Source organism: Papaver somniferum, chromosome 3 (genome assembly GCF_003573695.1).
Source record: "Papaver somniferum cultivar HN1 chromosome 3, ASM357369v1, whole genome shotgun sequence".
Taxonomy (NCBI): Eukaryota; Viridiplantae; Streptophyta; class Magnoliopsida; order Ranunculales; family Papaveraceae; genus Papaver; species Papaver somniferum.
In genome coordinates this window covers 116,334,052-116,352,763 of record NC_039360.1, presented here as the reverse complement: position 1 = coordinate 116,352,763, position 18,712 = coordinate 116,334,052, and the positions used below count along the sequence as shown (strand labels likewise).

Here is an 18,712-nt window from a genome sequence, read left to right as displayed (position 1 = left end):
TATTGTTCACTTATATTCCTGCATCATAGCTTGCATCTTTACTCACTTTCTGCTTTGAGCCAGCAGGTACCTGCCTATCCTGCTGCTTTTGCTGTGGAGCTGCTGCTGCTGCTGCTCCTGTGCTTGCTGTACTCCTGCTCTCCTGCTGAGCTGCTGTGCTTGTGCTGTTGTGGTGCTCCTGATTGTGCCAGGCCAAGACTGCTGCTGAGCTGCTGTGGCCCATGTTGCTGCCTGTTGCTGCTAACTGCTGCTGCCTTCTGCACCTGTTGCTCTGCTGTGGCCCTACGAACCTGCAAAGCCTGCTGTTGCTGCTGCTGCTGATCTGCTCCTGATGCTAGGCCTGAAGTGGTGATGCTGCCATTCATAAGCCAAGCCCAACTGGGCCTTGAGTATTGAAGCCAAAGCTTAGGATGATCCAAAGCCCAACTGGGCCTTTGCAACCAAACTGAGCAGCTGGGCTGTGCTTAAGCAAGTAAGCCTAAACCCATTAAGAGAACCCAACCTGTGGGCTTCCATTTTTAATTTGTGGGCTTGTAATAATTTTTTCCATTTTTCTGTTGGGTTTGTAATTAATTTCTTGTGGGCTTGTTTGTTTAATTTCTTGTGGGCATGGTTTTAGATTGATTTGGGCCTGTTGTTCAAATTAAAGAAAACTGAACTTTTGAAAGCCCAGTTGGGCCTCATATTTTAGTTAGTAGCTAGCCAAAGCCCAACTAAATTTCTGGGACTGTGGGCTTAACATCCATTTGAAAACAAAACATTTACACTGTGGGCTTGACCCAAAAACGGAAAACGTTTTCAAAAGCCCAGTTAGGCCTCGACCTTTGGCTATTTAAGAGCCCAAATTTCAAATTGTTAAAAGTTCAAGTGGGCCAAACTTTCAAAAACCAACAGTGAGCTTTACTCGCCAGCAGTGGGCCTGTTTTTCAAAAACGTAGCTGGGCTTCGCAAAACCCAACAGTGGGCTTGGTCTCCTTATCCCATTAAAAACCAAATGTTTTTCTCCCATAAAAACCAAAGTTTTCCAAATGTTTCCCTAAAAACCAAAATTTTTCTTTTTCCCATCAAAACCAAATGTCTCCCGACAAAACCAAATTTTTCCCAAAAGTCCAATCCCATTAAAAACCAAATTTTCTTGTAGATAGTTTCTTAGTTAAATCTTTTGTTTCTTTTGTATATATAGTGCTAATCCAATATGATCTCGGCTAAAAAAATGTTGGATTTTTGCCTTGAATAATGGAGTTCTAATTTTGCTTTCGCCGAAATCGGGTATTCTCTTTCCTTTTTCTCTACTCAGCATAATCCTCTCCATATGTTGTATTATAATTCTTTACATCTTTTGAAACATTGAGGACAATGTTTAGTTTAGGTTTGGGGGTATAGAGTAGATACCACGATCACATGCCATAATTGAAAACAGAACTCCCTCTTTTTGAAAAAATTTAAAAATTCCGAAAAAATAAAAAAATAAAAAAATCATAAAAATGGAGCTCATTTACCTTGAAATGTTGACTCTTGTGCATATATGTAATTTTGAGGAGTCTTAGTCTAGATATTTAGGCACCCTGATTCTAGCACAATTCACATAGTGATAAGAAACTTGCACGCGCACGATCTACCAATACATGTATAGCCTTGATCTTCAAGGTGTTTGATAGGAAGTTAGATTTCCAATCACTTTAGATTACTGAATGAGACTTGACTAGCTTGTTCTTTGGTTGGCTGGGATAGAAGTTGGAGGATACGTTAAGAAAAGCAACCATAGAATTTGACCGGATGCATTCGATAAGGGCCACCTCTTGCTAAGAGTCATGTAATTATGTTTTTCTTTTTGGTTCATGTATCAAAAGTGTCACTATGTTGTAAAGATCAAAGTTATTTCTTCAAAAAAAAAAAAAAAATCAGAAAAAATCAGAAAAATCAAAAAAAAAATCAAGTATTTATGTATTCCATGTTTTGTCATGTTAAAGACAATAGTTCTCTCTTGTTCCAAAAATAAAAGAGAGTAATCAATGTAAATAAGAGTCATGTAAAGAGTCATCTTTTATTGTTTTATTGTAATAAGCAAGGAGGGTGCAGCCATCGATGTATAACGCGGGTAAACTGAAATATCACCAACTCATTGGGTGAACATTCACAATTCTCGTAAAGCCGGACAGCTAGCTTGGCTTAGAATTCGGTTCTTAGCCTAAAAACTATCTCTTGGTGATTAGTAGTCATAACTTCAGATCTTTCTTTACACATGTGTAGATACACTTTACACTCTTATCACATGTCTTTATTTGTTATCAGTGCTAGGATTGTGCCTTTGATAGCTAGATTGACATCTCCATTTTGCTGTGAGCTTAAACTGACTTGCACATGTCACATTTGATGGAATCTGAGCTTATATTTTGGCCTAGAACTTTGTAGGTACGTTCTAAGCAAACCTTCACGAGACTTCACTCGTCCACTGGGGACACTTAGTGGTTTAAAAGGCTTAGTGCATACGCTAAATGCATTCGAGAGACCAGCGACAGTGGTATAGGTAGGATTTCCTTAGTTTTGTTTTACTTGAGGACAAGTAAAATTCAGGTTTGGGGGTATTTGATGAGTGCTAAAAAGTGCATATTTCTATATATTTTTCTTGGCATTTAACTCATCTTTTGTGCATTAATTCTACATTTTATCCCATATTCTGTATTTTTATTGTTTTCAAGAATAAATATTTTTATTGATTAATTTTGTATTTTTAGGTACTAAATAAAGCTTGGATGAATTGTTGAGCGAAAAGAGCAAAGAAACGGTCAAGACTCCCGCAAGGAAGCCGCGAAGAATGTTGTGCGCAAGACTCAAAGGCTAGAAGTGGGCTTGAAGAGGAAGAATTGTCCTTAAAGAAGATATGGGCTTGGCATATCCAAGGCCCAAAACCCTTACCCAAACCCATTTCCAATATCCATACACGCCTTCATCTTCAGCCGTCAGATTGGATCATCTCAGCATCCTACGGTCGTTTCATCGTCGTGCATCAAAGTCTGAAGCTCCTGTCTAACACTACAGCACCTAACTTCATCTTGAGCCGTCAGTTTCGTTGTACTTCCGCATCCAACGGTCGCTCCTCGCTTCCTTCTATCTCGTCGTTAGATCGATCCATCATCTCCACATCCCACGGCTCGGCTTCGCGAAACATCAAAAATCCTTATCCTCGCTCAACACCCTAGCACCTAAGTTTATATCCCACAAAACAAACACACCCTAGCCATCGAACCCATCTTCTTCTTCTCCCTTCTTCCCTCTGCAGACGCCATCACCACCACCTGCTCTGCCTCTGCCACCACTACCAACTCCGTCTGCACCTTCCATACCTCCACCACTATAAACCATCATTATCAACACGTTCACCATCCTTCTATCAACTTTTTTCATCATTTCCAAACCCTATTTTTCTATGAACCCCTGGGATTAGGGGATGATGAAATAAGTTAGGTTAGAAAATCAATTGGGAGTAGCAGGAGACGCAGGAGAAGAAATTGAAGAGTGGGTGAAGATAATTGATTGGATTCAGAGATTAGGTGAGACCTAATTTCACTTTTCATGAAAACCTAGTTTTCTGATTTTGGGTATTTTTTGGGGGAAACTTGCATGTATAAATTGGGGGACTTGGGTGTTGATTTTGGGCATGCCTGGACTAGCCAGAGCACCACCAAGATCTCTGGACTAGCCAGTGTATCCCCATGAGGGCTGGACTAGCCAGTTCCTCTTGGGTAGATTTTTCTTCCCTGTTTTGTATTTGTAGATTTAATTTTAATTTTTAATTCCAAATTCAGTTTTAGTTTATCTTGTTTCAATTCAGTTTGTTTTATGTTTTAATTCACATTTCATTCTAGTTCACATGTTAGTTTGTAGTTCTCTGTTTAGTAAATGTTTTTTTTTGTTGCTGTTATGTGAGCTCACATGTGTATGTGTATAGCTAGGCTGAGATGATGCCTTAAGTCACTGTTAGTGGTGGAATGTTAGGTTATAATTCATGTAAATAGAATTGATTGAGAAATTGAGGAAATTAGTGCTCAATTGTGCTTGTGATTGATTGTGCTGTCAAAAGACAGTCAATGCTAGGAGTAAACAGTTGAGCAAGATTTTTATCTTTCCATTCCATTTATGTACGCCCTGGAATATAGGCAGGCTTGAACCTTCACCTAGCTCCATTAGGGACAGGGATTTAACATAGAATTACACTATCTGGCTAGGTCACAAGGTGGATTCATAACCTAGTTGTGTTGTTTCTCTGTTTTGTATCTGTAGTTTTGCTCCCCTGCCATTTCCCTTGGCTTAGGCCTTGGTTTGCAACTGTCTTGATTTATCACTACCACATTGCCACTACCATACCATTGTATATGCCACTGTCACCTTTAACTCACCTTGTATAGGCCCTGTTTTGCTCTCTTTGCTTCATTGTGTCATTGTCACTCATTGCATTTAGATTAACTAGCTTAGGAATGCTTCAATACACCCCAAGTCCCTGTGGAATGACCCTGTCTTGCACACATTACTACAATTTGACCCTGTGCACTTGCAGGTTATCACTGTAGGCATCCATTTATTGTCTTATTTTCACATCTTTAAATGCCTTCCACATGTCGATTTTCAACCCCATCCATTCTTGTAGGTCTCTCCTAGTTCTCATGTTATGAATAATCTCATGAGCAACCATAGTGTTATCATTTATCTGCCTTCCTGGGATGAAGGCAGATTGATAAAGGGAGATAATTTTACTTAGCAATGGTTTCATTCTTTGGGCTAAGATTTTCGATATGAGTTTATAAGTGGTGTTGCATAAAGAAATTGGCCTAAAGTCCCCTGGGGAGGAGGGGAATTGGACCTTGGGAATTTTGGTAAAGTACCCTCATACGAAAATACCCACTAAAAAATTGCCCCAATATTTTTAAAACTTATTAAACTGCCCTTACTGTCTATTTTGACGTCTTGGACCCACATAATGAGTCCACGGTCGTTTACCAAGTCAAAAAAACGGATAAAATTACTATAAACCCCTACAATATATATATTAAACTAGTGAGAGAAAGTAAATCTCATTTTTCCTTTCAGCCTCTTCTTCCTTCTCTTCTGTTTCTGAAAAAAAAGAAAAAAAAGAGAAAATTTGACGATTCAATTGAATCGATTGGATAGTTGGTATGTTTGATGATTAATCAAATCAATTGAAGGTGAACATGGATATATCTTCTATGACAACGACTGGAAAGGAGAAATTGATGTCCAGGTAAGAAGATTCGAAACCCTAACTTTTGATTTTGTTAGATCTGTGTTTGCATGATGAAATAGAGTGTTTTGGAAGCTTTTTCTATCAAAATAAAGTGAAACCCTAACTTTATTTTATTGAAACCCTAACTTTTGCATCATTGTTTATCTTTTTCCTTTGTTTTATCTGTGAAGAATCTTCAATCCCTAACTTTTGATTGGTAAGATGTGTAAGTTGGTTGGTGCATTTAAAGTTGGCTCATGTGTTAGTGGTAAGTTGTACGAAGTTACAAATGAAGGTAGCAAGGAAGTTTTTATTGTCAAATTGGATGAAAATCAATACAGTTGTCTACAATGGCAACTCAGAGGGTTTGTTTGTCAACATGCTGTGTGTTGTTTGAAGCCATTCAGACCTGATTGGACAAGGTAAGTACATAACAACTGCATTGTTATTTCAAAACCATTACTCTTATGTATGTATCTCATATTACAACTGCATTGTTGTTTCTCAAATTTTGCAGGTACTGCTCTCATTATTATACAGTTGCTGCATACAAGAGAACATATGCTCCAGTTGTGTTTCCATTTCCTGCTCAAGAATATTGGCCTGAGGTATTTGGAAGAACATGAAAACATTGATGTTTTTAATTGTGTTTCTCATTTTGTTCTAGTTATCTGCTACTTCTCAACTATCTCTTTAATTTCTTACTCATTATTATTATGTGTCTTATTATTTAGTTGGAAGAACATGAGAATATTGAACTAGAATCTTCTATCAAGATTAGGAAATCAGGAAGGCCTAGAGTTAAGAGGAAGAGAGCATGGGATGAGCCTAGAGCACCTACAAAGGCATATTCATGTTCAAGATGTAAATCAACTGGTCATAACAAAAGCACATGTCAAGGTGGTGATGTTGACAAAAATCCTAAAGCTAAGAGGCAAAGAACTCAGGTAGATGGTGCTACCTTTACATCATTTGACAGACCTGCTGCACCTACTTCTAAAGCTAAGAAAAAACGATCATCTCAACCATCTAGTGTTGGAAAAGCAGCAGCTGCATCTTCTTCTAAAGCTAAGAACTCTCAACCATCTAAAGCTCCTGCTAAAGCTTGTACAACTTCAAATAAACAGAAGATGAGTCAGACAAAGAAGTGAATGCCAGTATAGTTATGTGGTTTGCAGTAGTTAGGATTATGTGTCTTTTTAGTCTTTTTATTTGAACATCTATATTTTGGAACATCTATGTTATTTTGGAACATCTCTATGTATGAAATTAACACTTTGTGGGCTCATGGTTAGATGGATGCCACGTGTTTCCTATTGACTCGACTCGACGTCTCAAATCGGTGATTCAAGAAAATACAGGTCTACTCAGTAGGAAGGGCTTTCTAGACATTTTGACTCTGCCACCTAAGCATTAACAGCTGCTAACTGATGTTAACCGTTTTTTGAATAAAACGGTCAAGGCAATGGTACTTTAACAAATGTTTAAAACACGGGGACACTTTTTTAGTGTAAAGTGAAGTGCAGGGGTACTTTATCAAAAAGCCCTTGGACCTTTGGGATGAGAGTTATGAATGTTGCATTCATTTCCTTAAGCATGTAGCCAGACTCAAAGAAATTTTAAACCAACTTTGTTAGGTCTTCTCCAATGGTTTCCCAATTATCTTGGAAAAAGTTTTGAGAGAAGCCTTTTGGACCAGGGGTTTTATTGCCTTCCATTGCAAACAGAGTTGCTTTTATTTCAGTATCCTTAGGGAAACCACTAAATTACACTTTACACCACTCCTTGCTATTCACACAATGTATGCAGCGATATGAGTTTGAACTTTGAACTCGAAGGCATCCCAATTTTTAAGCAATTGCAGTGTATGCAGAATTGGTAAAGTTGGTGGAATTACTGAATGATTGATGATTTTGCCGCCGCTTGACTTCAAACACATCTTATTACCTAATTAACCACTATCAACAGTAGCAGTAAGACCCCAAAAATGAATAAAGACTAATGATCCCGATTTAGATTGCAAAATCAATTCATGGGTCCTTGTCATACAGTAGGCATAAAAATTGACTATGTACTTCTTCATGTGTTTTCTTTGGCTCCATCCTCCACTGTCGAAACCATTAAATGAATGCATACAAAGGAAATGGGGTTGCACTTGCAGGCAGCTAGCTACAGTATTTAACATGACTAGCAATAAATATATTAAGAAGACTTGATCAGAAATGCTCCCCCCGGTTGGTGAGGTCTGAGTGAACTCGTGGGAGATTATGGGTCCTTGAAAGCTTTTGAGTTGGTGCCCACAAGCACAACAGTAAAGGAAGAAAATGAAACATATTAATTTGAATCATAAAAATATGGTTGGCAAGCAATCAAAGGAGTACAACAAAAATAAAAAAAAAACTCCATCTGATATCAAAAAGAATTTAATACGAACAGGTAAAACATCCTTCCCCCTTGTCTTTATCCTTCTCTCTAAAATCTTTTTAATACTTGGGACCATCGACTACACGTAAGAAAATGGCATACAATCTCAATCTCGATGATAGGAGATCGGAAGCCAATTTCATGGTGCCAAAACTTCAAATACAAATTCGATCAGCGGTTATCTTTATTTGGAGATTAACTCTCAATCTTGCGATCAGCGGATGTCTCCACTCTAGAGTTGGAAACTTTTTTTTTGAGAGAGGTTGCTCTCATGTTTTACATATTTCTTTATTTTTAACCTTTTCTTTAAAGAAGAGAGTGAGATTCTTAGATCTCACAGTGAACAATTTGGATAAAAATAAAAATATATAAATCCAAAACAATAAAGTACAAAGAAAATAAAAATCTATCCACCTTTATAGCTTGGAGCTGGAGTTAGTAGAGCAAAAGAGTAATAGGGACATTGTTTGTTCAAACTCTATTATTTGTCCGATCTCAACTTTAAGAATCCTCTTCACCTGAAGACAGGAAGAAAGAGCAGCTCTGGTTTTACTCTTCATCCTCTTAACTCAATTTTCTCAAGTCAAATATCAATTATTTCCGACCTGATTTCATCAAATTACACTCTTCCTCGTGTCCAAGATCTTTTTAGCTCATATTTATGAGTTCTTCTTTCTCTCATTAAAACTTCTTTCTTCATTAGGGTTTATTTCAAAATCAAACAATGGCTACTGCTTCTGAAAAAAAATCTACCTCCAAAGGCCAAGCATGGTAGGGTTTTTGCTTTCCATTTCTCTTTTCCTCTCCTTTTTGCAGAATGAAATTATTCTCTCTCAGTTTTTTTTTGTTTATTTATTTTTGCAGGTTCTGTACTACTGGTTTACCAAGCGACATTGTAATCGAAATCGAAGACATGACTTTCCATCTCCATAAGGTAAACAACTCAATAATCCTCAAGCAAAATCGAAATTTTCGTTTTGAATTTCAATCTGATTTTACTTTTTGTCAATGTTTTGTTTGTTATAGTTCCCACTGATGTCTAAAAGTAGGAAACTTCATTTACTGATCACTGAGCAAGAAACAAACAACAACAGCACTAGTAAACAAAGAAAAAGTTCAGTTACAGAAGACGAAAAAGAAGAAGAAGATGAAGAAATCATGGAACAAGAAATGCATCAAATTTCACTATCTGAATTTCCAGGAGGTTCAGAAACATTCGAAATCGCAGCAAAATTCTGTTACGGAGTGAAGATTGACATTACATCATCAAATGTTGCTTTACTTCATTGCGCAGGTGAATATTTAGAAATGACAGAAGAGTATTCACAAAATAACTTAATTTCTAAAACAGACAGATTCTTAACCGAAACAGTTCTTAATCATAAAAACATCAAAGAATGTTTGAAAACATTGAAATCATGTGAGAAATTAACAACAATGGAGGAAATTCATAATCAGATTGGTGATAGATGTATTGATTCCATTGCTGAGAAAGCTTCTTTGATTGATCCATCCTCGTTATTCGGCTGGCCGCTCATACAAAATCATGAATCTCGTCATGTTTCAAGTCAGAATCAGATTTTATGGAGTGGAATTCAGACAGGAGTGAACTCAACACCCAACACGAACAATAGAGTTATGAAGGCAGATTCTTGGATTGAAGAGTTAGGTTGTTTAAGTTTACCATTGTACCAGAAACTTATATCAGCTATGAAATCTCGAGATCTAAGTTCGGATATTATCGAGAAGTCTTTAATATCTTACGCCAAGAAATGCATTCCAGGATTATCTCGTTCGAGCAGGAAACAAGCAACAAGTTCATCGATTGCTTCAGAGACAGAACAGAAGCAACTCTTAGAGACTATAGTTACGTTTCTGCCAGTAGAGAAAAGTTCATCAGGATCTTCAGCAATGACAAGGTTTTTATTCGGGTTATTACGAACAGCTTATATATTGAGTGCTTCAGAAAGTTGTCGAACTACTTTAGAGAAGAAAATCGCGTCGCAGCTTGAACAAGCAACATTGGACGATCTTTTGATTCCGAGTTATTCATATCTGATTGAAACACTTTATGATGTCGATTGTGTTGATAGAATTTTAAGGTGCTTTATTGATGATTTAGAAGAGGAAATTGAAAGTGAAAGTGGCCTTGGTGGTGATGATAATGTTGGTAATGCATCTCCAACATTGAGTCCAGTAATGTTAGTCGGAAAATTAATCGATGGATACTTGTCGGAAATCGCTACGGATGCAAACTTGAAACCGGATAAGTTCATTGATCTTGCTATGGCTCTTCCTGATCGTGCAAGATTATTCGATGATGGTCTTTACAGAGCCATTGATGTTTACCTTAAGGTAAGTTTTTCTCTTTATTCATTCTTAAAATTGTTCACAAATTCTTTTACCTTTTTGTTTAAGTCATGATTCATTGCAGATTAGAACACTTTTGATATCAATAGGGCTTAAGCTTTAAAGTCTAATCAAGAATCAGAGATTCAAGAATAGTTGTTTGTTTCTTTTTACACCTATTCTTTTTATCTTTTGTATGAATATTCATATATTTAGGAACTGCAAAGTTATCTTTCAAACTTTAATTATGTTCGAAGTACTATGCTTTAAAGGAGTACTTAAACAAATCTAAAAGTTTAAATTCAACAATGAATGTGTTAAAGGAATATTTGGGTGTTTGAATCTAAACAATTTATTAGTAATACCAATGCATAAGTCATGGGTACCCATTATCATTGAAATGCTTTTTAATTTTGCTTTTGATGATTATATTTGTGTATAGGCACATCCATCTGTAACTGACGAAGAAAGAGAAAAGATTTCTGGAGTCCTGGATTGCCAGAAGCTGACACTAGAGGCATGTACCCATGCTGCGCAAAATGAGCGACTTCCGTTAAGGGCGGTAGTGCAGGTTCTTTTTTTCGAGCAGCTTCAGCTTCGTCAAGCAATTGCCGGATCCCTTTTGGCAACTGAGTTGAATATTGGAGGATCACAAGTACCTCAGCAGGATGATGAGCCTGCTCGTCACTCCCTTTTGCAACTACAACGTCAGAGTTATCAGCAGCACAATGAGGAAGACCCAAATGAAGACGACAAAGAAGAAGAAGAGGAAGGAAATGGTGGAAGAGGAGGGGCCTCAGTCGTAGCTGGAGCACAAAATAATAATACATGGAGAGTAGCGGTGAGAGAGAATCAAGTATTGAGGTTGGATATGGATAGCATGAGATCAAGAGTGCAAGAACTTGAGAGGGAATGCAGCAGCATGAAGAGGACAATACAGAAGATTGAGAAGAGCGGTGGTAGTGGAGGAGGAGGATGGAGAAGTTCAATGACTAAGAAATTTGGGTGTAAATTCAAGACCCAAGTTTGTGATTCACATGAGCCAACTGTTGTAGAAACTAGGAGAAGTAGGCATCATCGACAATCCAGCTCCTAGATATCTCTCCATCTCTTCTGTACTATACTACTATGAGTATTGTTACTTCATAAATTTCCGGGTTGTTGCAATCATTTTAGTCACCAGTTTATAATAGTTGATGGTACTCTTTAGTGAATTTTAATTCCATGATGATGCATCATATCTGTTTACCAGAGAGACAAACATTTCACATGACATGAAGAGTGACTATCATTATAGGTTTGAGCAAATATCAGTTCCAGAATGTGAATTATCTTTTCTATTTTCCACATTGAGTCACGTGATCCAAGAACATTCAACACAGCCTGATCTTGACAAATCATGATACCAAGGGTCCAAGGCTTTGCTGTTTATGGATCAAACCAGAGCCGGGAACTTAATAAAAATTCATTCCTGTATGCAGTACTCAAGATCGCGAATTTACCATTTAGAAACAAACTTTCACCACAAGCATTCGGATACATTCAGTGGAATCAAGCACCATCAGAAAATCTGCACCATGCCCCATGAATATCATGAATCATTTACAGTCTGACTTATACACAGTATGGTAGAAAACTACAACCCATCAAGAAGTCACACTTTTCACCACCCTAGAAGTCTAAAACTGCTTTAATTAAGTATAACACCTAAACCGTAAGACTGAGGAGAACATCGAACCACTAATTGTGACTAATCATCTTCAATTAGTGGGTATTAAATTGCTTACTATGACTTGGTAATTATTTGTTTCTCAAATCAAAATTTCTTGCTTGACAATCTTCACAAGCGATGTTAATGGCAATGTATGCAGTTATCTTGAAATGTCTTCACATTTGCTGTGATTCTTCTCAAATCTAGCTAGGCAGGACCAGAATGCACCTGCAGCAGAAAGCTAGAATATGCTGCATTACAAGAAATTAGAAGTATACGATCTCTTCTAATTTGGTGAGCTTAACACTTTTCCTTCAGAAGGTCCAAGTCAGAGACAGGTCTAGGGTGGAGGCAAAGCTCGAAAACTTCTGAGAATTCTGCAAGTAAGGAATCATAAGCAGCATCCAAAAGTTCACAAGCATTCAAGAGAAGGTTGTCTCCAACACCGCCTTCCATGGAGGGTGATACTGATTCCTCCAGAAGTGACTTAACGCTTCCAACCTGACGACCCTGTATGCCGCATGGGACTATCTGCTGAAAAGGACCAAGGTCTGTGGAAACGTTAAGTGCTAGACCATGATATGTAATCCAGCGAGAGACTCGAATACCTATGGCAGCAAGCTTCTGACTTCCTAAAGATGAAGTATAACAGTATCAGAATATTCTTCCCCATGGGGGGCTAGAAAATTTCATACATCAATAACCACAGAGCTGATCCAACTATTTGATCCCAAACATTCAGTTTGGTGCAGCACAACGTAATATCATCCTAAGAAAAGTTTAAATAGCAGAGAACCACGAGAAAGTGTAATGGAATCGAAAAGAACACCAAGGAATGAGAAGGCTTACAATCCAAGTGCCAGTTAAACCCTCAACTCGAGAACCCTTAATAGAGAACGCTGAGGATAGTACTCGTATGACCACCTCCTCAAGTGCCCTTAGGTACCAATGGAGATCCGTTTTATGGTACCGAAGATTGATAATAGGGTACATAACAAGCTATTATGGATAAACAAAGATATTAGAGATAAAGTCAAGCATACAGGTTTAAGTGGTTGACCACGACATTACGACCATGGTGAAAGACTAAATTTTTGCTCAACTTAAGCAAAATCATAATTGGGGGCAAAAAGATCAGGAAATAAACAGCGCAGTGTGCTAGCACCAATTGAACAAGAGATAAATGAAAATTTAATCTTAGATGTAAGCAAACTAAGCTCATACTGATTTCATTCTTCTTGACGAAGATTAAATAGGATATTTCCTAAGTTCATTGTCAATTAAATTACTAAATGGTAACAAATGCAGCTGATAATGTGACATAGAACTCAAAGATAGCCCACAAAAACTAAACTAATTGAGGACTTGATAATTCAAGCATCAATCATAAATTCTATTGAAAATGATATGTCACATCTACAAATGTTAACTAAACATTGGTTGTTGGTAGTCAAACAGTTTATCTTTTCAGTAGACAAAACACAACACTTTGCTAAATTATATTGGATATTTCCACTGTTTATCTAAGTTGAGCATCAAGCAAGCCAAGAGCAAATACTGACCAACTAAAGAGATAACTCACATTGATCGTATACAAAACACAAAATAGTGAACCAAGTTTCCCACAAGGAAGCAGGTAATAATGATGCTAGAATCAATGACTCGGTGTTTTAATTAAGCCGAATTGTCAAAAACAGGCTAAAATTCTGTAATTGTTATTTGAATATTTAGCTCTAACAGTAGATGTGAACTAAAAACTAAACAGAGAATATACTGAGATATGTAACATGTAGAATAAGTGCGAGGGCAGTGAAATGAGCACCTGACCAGGTCCATGATAAGTAACCTCGCCGCCACGTTCAGTCCGATAAATATCATAAGGAGCATCCTTTATATCAAATTTCAAATATTCCTCAGAACTAGATGTACCCAATGTATAAACAGGATGATGTTGAAGTATAAGTAATGTATCGGCGAAATCTTCATTTTTTTCAATCAAAACTTGTCTTTTCTTAACTATTAATTTTTGCCATGACCATGCTTTTTCATAAGGAACCAATTCTTTTGAAAGATCAAAATAATCACACCTAAAAAAAACAAAGTATTTGTGATTCTTTAATAAAGAAATAAAGTGTATAGTGTTCGCGAAAATGTCTAAAAGAAAAAGAAGAAAAAAACATTATCTATCCTTCTCTTCTTCTGCTTCTTCTGAGGATGAGTAGGTACTGAGGAAATTCCAGTATAACAGTATGACTGGTTTGATTTCCATGCATAGATTGAAGTAGGAGGAGCTCCTGATGCTGCCATTGCTGAAAAAATCATAATGGAAAGACTTGGGCTTAATCACCGCTGGTCCTGTAGACTTCTTTAGCAGATTTAGTGGGTGCCCGATATGGTTTCCCGGTAGTGACTGTAATACCCAAATAACGTATGAGCCATGAGGTAACGCAGTGCACAGTACTACCAGAAAGACAGAGAGAGAAGGAGAGAAGAAAAAAGTTGCCGCTTGAACTCGCGAAAGGTATTTTCTTCTTCTTGTTCGGCTGAATGTGAATCCTTGAAGTCAATTTCGTATCGGTACTTGTAATTTCATAAATCCATTCCAGTTTCAGCTCTGATTCAATCCTATGTATTATTAAACTCTCTCGATTCCTAAAAAATAGGCTGGTTTCCTAAAATAGGCGTTTCAAAAAAAATAGGTTGATTTTTTAATTGGGAAAGTACTAGGTTTCACTTTTACAGTTTTAACTTTCATAAAAACAAAATTTTACGGTTTTGTTTATTTTAGATAAAACCGATGAAAAAACTGATGGCGTTGGTGCCATTGATACAGAATTTTTTTAAAATTCGTTGCTGCTTTTCGTTGATGAACAAATCGGATCGGAAGAAATCAGTAGGTCGTGATTAGGGTCTGGACAGTTTTAAAACGACAAGTGATGGAAGATTTGGGTGCGAGTTGGTGGTGATTCCATTCGAGATTCAAACCAGAAAACATGATTTGCTGCCATCGATTTGGTGATTATGTACAGAGAATTAAAAGGTTTTTTTGAGTTTTATTTGAAGAGGTTAAGAATGGGTTGTTGTTAAATTTGTAACTCGATTGAGAATTTTACGCCCACAAGTTGTTTGAAGAAAGTCCCGAATGAGAATTTTAAACACAAACTTTCTTTAATACCAACCCAAGCTCTTGATAAACCTCAATCTAACCAATCAATTGAACATATTTGAATTGGGTGAAAACCAGCAGGAGGAAGTAAAACGACCAAAAGAAGGAGATGAAGAAGAATAAGATATCTGATAACAGATTTGAATTGGGTGAAAATCCTAGATTAAAAACATGAGCAAATTAAAATCCATGGAAAATTATTGATGGGGTGATTAGCTTTCGAATTTTGAATTTGCAAAATTATTTTCTCAGTTTCATTTTCGGAGAGAGGAATTTATTCGGAGAGAGGGCAAAAAAGGAAAAAACACGAAATAACTGCGGAACTGATTGGTTTTATTAAAAACCTTAATCTTCCCGCTATCCCAAACCGGCCTATTAAATAGGAACGGAGGGAGTACGTTATTTTCGTTTTGCCCTAAGTTTACACATATGCTTTTTCGGTGGTTAACTTTGTGTTGATTATGTATATCCGCGTGTATGATTAACTCACATCCTATTCCAATCTGCTTTTCTCTGTGTATTTGTATATGTTTTTTATTTTCTATAACTACTCTATGTATGCTTTGTGAATATGATGATGATTTTAGTATTTCACAACAGAACAGGAAAACTATTCAAAGAAAATCACTCAAATGGAGCACAAAGATATCTCAAAAATTGCATAGCTTGCTGAAGTTGACACCGAGACTACTGGCGATGCTAGTGTGCCTAAAAAGCCATCAAACACATATGATAAAATATCAGGCGAGGAAGATCGTCGTCTAAAACAACTAAAGTTTCGGTCGTCAGAAGCTGAAAAAGCTTTTACTGATCTGAGTGAAAAATGTAGTGAAGCAGCCAAGATTTTGAATAATAAATCAGATTTGGAGAAGTACATAAAAATAAGTGAGGAATTTATAAAGGTTATACAGGATTATGATGACGCTGACGAGGAAGAGCATCGGTATGTCATTGATATGATACTCTCAAACTTTCGTATCAATAAAATGAAATGAATCGTAGATTTATTTTTAGTTTCATCTAAAATGGAGCTGCTCTCTTGTTTCAATAAATAATTGTTTTTAGGTTTTTTTTCTGATTCGGTTTCGATATTCAAGATCTAGTTCTTCTAATCCAATTTCATATTGATTAGACAGGAGATCAAATCTAAGATTAGAAAGAACCAATGATGTACATAAATTTCGTTCTACTCTCTCTTCTGTTCTAAGAAGTTCATCTTTAGCGAAGAACAAAATAGAAGAAATCATTAGCAACAAAAAAGATTCAAAACTTTCAACAAAAACAATCGAGAAAAGATACACTTTAATCTATTCCTTTTCTTTATTTTTTCTCATAATGGAGACCAAATAATGTTCGGAGCATTGGGAGTAGCAAAAATGAGAGTCATAAAATTTATCTGTTAAGAAAAGAATATTTCAGAAAAAATGACTTTAGGGTTTCAAAACTCAAATCTCAAAATGACTTTCAGTTAACAAATCTAATTCCAAATCAGAAATAAACAATAAAATGCTTCATTGGAGGGACAAGTGAGCCAACAAAAACTCAAATTGCAGCAGAATGTAACATGCCTCTATCAACATTTCCAGATAAATAGTTAGGTGCTATTCTCATTGGTGCATCAAATCATTACATGTATGGAGTTGTGTGGAACAAATTCAGGAAAATTTGGCAGGACGGAAAGGTAAGCTTTTATCATTCCGAGAAAGACTGATATTGGTTAAACATATGTTATGTAGTATTCATATTTACAATATGTCAGTGTACAAATGGCCTAAAAGAGTTATACAAGAATGTGAAAAGATTATAAGAAATTTCTTATGGACTGGAGACCCTTCATCAAGAATGCATTAACTTTGAAATGAGATTTGGTTTGCTCTCCAATAGAAGAAGGGGTCTAGGTTTGAGAAGATTAGAAACAATAAGAGTCCAGCAGTTAAAGAATTATGGAGGAGTGCAGCTTTCATCACTGTAAAAGAAATCTGGTTTGTAGGAAATAGGTGTGTGTATGAAAAAGAAAAATTCAATGAGATCAATCTTAAAACAAGAATTCTAAAGCTTACAGCAGAGTGTGAAGTTAGAATGAAAGCCTCAATATGGAACACATCTTATGATCTTCAGACTCTGTAAAACTTTGGACTGAAATGCAGGAAGGTTAAAACAACAAGTATTCAAGAGATTTTCTTTAGCCTGCCACAGAGAAACCAAATACTTTTGTGTGTGTGATGGTGCTTCAAAAGAAATCCAGGTACTTCAAATTATGGGTTTATTGCCAGGGATGCTGGAGGTGAATGTGTAAGTGCCATTGCAGGAGGTTTGGGAGTTGCTACAAACTTTTATGCAGAAATAATAACAGTCCTGTGTGCAGGTGAGTGGATTTTCAGATCAGATTCAATATCAGCAATTAAAGCTTTTGAATCATCCAAAGTCCCATGGTTTTCTCTCACCAGGTGGAAAAAAATATGTTCCAGTACAAGAGAATGGAGTTTTATTCACAGCGATCGGGAAGTTAATTTCTCAGCTGATTCTCTGGCGAAAAAAGGAGTCAACTTAACAAAGGGTGAAAAGCTTGTTTATAACAATAGACCTCCTTTCTTAATGACCTTAGAGAATGAGAACCAGGGTTACTATAGATTTAGATAGCTTATAAAAGCAGATTTGTTTTTTTTTTTCTAGTTTTGGATAATGATTTTTTATGATCCTCCCTTTTTGTATCTTCCTGTTTCCCTTTGATAATCAATAAAATCATTATTGCTGAGCAAAAAAAAAAATTGTTCATTATAATCATTTTAATGTAATTATTCTGAAGAAAAAAAATGACAATTGTTTTTCCGTATATGTTCTTGGATGAAAATCGCCACATCTCTTATTTTTTTTGATATTTAAGCGAACGATCTAGTCCATTTACCCATTTTAAACTCGAGGAATTGAATTTGTGTATAGGTCTTGTTGTTGCTGAAGCTACTGTTGTTACAAAAGTATACCTAAAATACTCCCCGAGATTAGTATTTGAAGATAAAATTCTAGCCTTAGATGATTTAACATTTTTTCCTTGAAATTCATACCTACAAAAGATTTTGTTTTACTCTCCCTTATGTTCTAAAAAGTTCATTGTTAGCGATGAACAAAATAGAAGAAATCATTAGCAACAAAAAAGATCCAAAAATTTAACAAAAACAATCGAGCAGAAAAGATACACTTTAATCTATTCTTTTTCTTTATTTTTGCACATAATGAAGACCAAATAATGTTGGGAGTAGAAAAATCGGGAGTCATAAAAAAAAATTGTCTGTTAAGAAAAGAATATTTCAGAAAAATTAACTTTAGGGTTTTCAAAATCCAAATCTCAAAATGACTTTCAATTAACAAATCTGATTCGAAATCAAAAATAGATTTACAATCATTTGTTCACTATATAATCATTTTAATGTAATTATTCTGAAGAAAAAAGAATGACAAATTTTTTTATATCCGTTCTTGGATAAAAATCGTCATATCATTTAATTTTTCGTTTTCATATTTAAGCGAACGATCTAGTCTATTTACCCATTTTAAGTTCGAGGAATTGAAGATTTAGATCTAGTTTATTTAGATGTATTACTAAAATCATATCGCGTTGATACCAAATGTGGAATTATACCTAACCGTTATGTCGTCAAACATGAAACTTGAATTTATTGTTTTCAAAGGTAATTTATAAGTAGTATTTATTAAGTTCATTGCTTAACTATTTTTTTTTTGTTATATAAAAAAGAGATGCAATTTTTTAAGTGGTTATCATGAGTACATTGGATTATCTTGACTTTGTATTTAGGTCTTGTTGTTG

General features: G+C 36.0%; 2 protein-coding genes across 2 annotated transcripts; one reads left to right on the top strand and one right to left on the bottom strand.

Annotated features, from left to right (window-relative positions):
* Positions 1 to 8,074: 8,074 nt before the first annotated feature.
* LOC113357120 (BTB/POZ domain-containing protein At5g66560-like) lies at positions 8,075 to 11,226 on the top strand. Its single transcript, XM_026600405.1, has 4 exons — positions 8,075 to 8,434; positions 8,528 to 8,597; positions 8,690 to 10,018; positions 10,455 to 11,226. The coding sequence occupies exons 1-4, from the start codon at positions 8,388 to 8,390 to the stop codon at positions 11,106 to 11,108; spliced, it is 2,100 nt and encodes a 699-aa protein (XP_026456190.1). The 5' UTR covers positions 8,075 to 8,387; the 3' UTR covers positions 11,109 to 11,226.
* A 291-nt stretch (positions 11,227 to 11,517) lies between these two features.
* LOC113359888 (octanoyltransferase LIP2p, chloroplastic-like) lies at positions 11,518 to 14,030 on the bottom strand. Its single transcript, XM_026603456.1, has 4 exons — positions 13,950 to 14,030; positions 13,546 to 13,899; positions 12,573 to 12,722; positions 11,518 to 12,351 (listed from the first exon to the last, which is right to left on the bottom strand). The coding sequence occupies exons 1-4, from the start codon at positions 14,028 to 14,030 to the stop codon at positions 12,286 to 12,288; spliced, it is 651 nt and encodes a 216-aa protein (XP_026459241.1). The 3' UTR covers positions 11,518 to 12,285.
* Between the last annotated feature and the right edge of the window lie 4,682 nt (positions 14,031 to 18,712).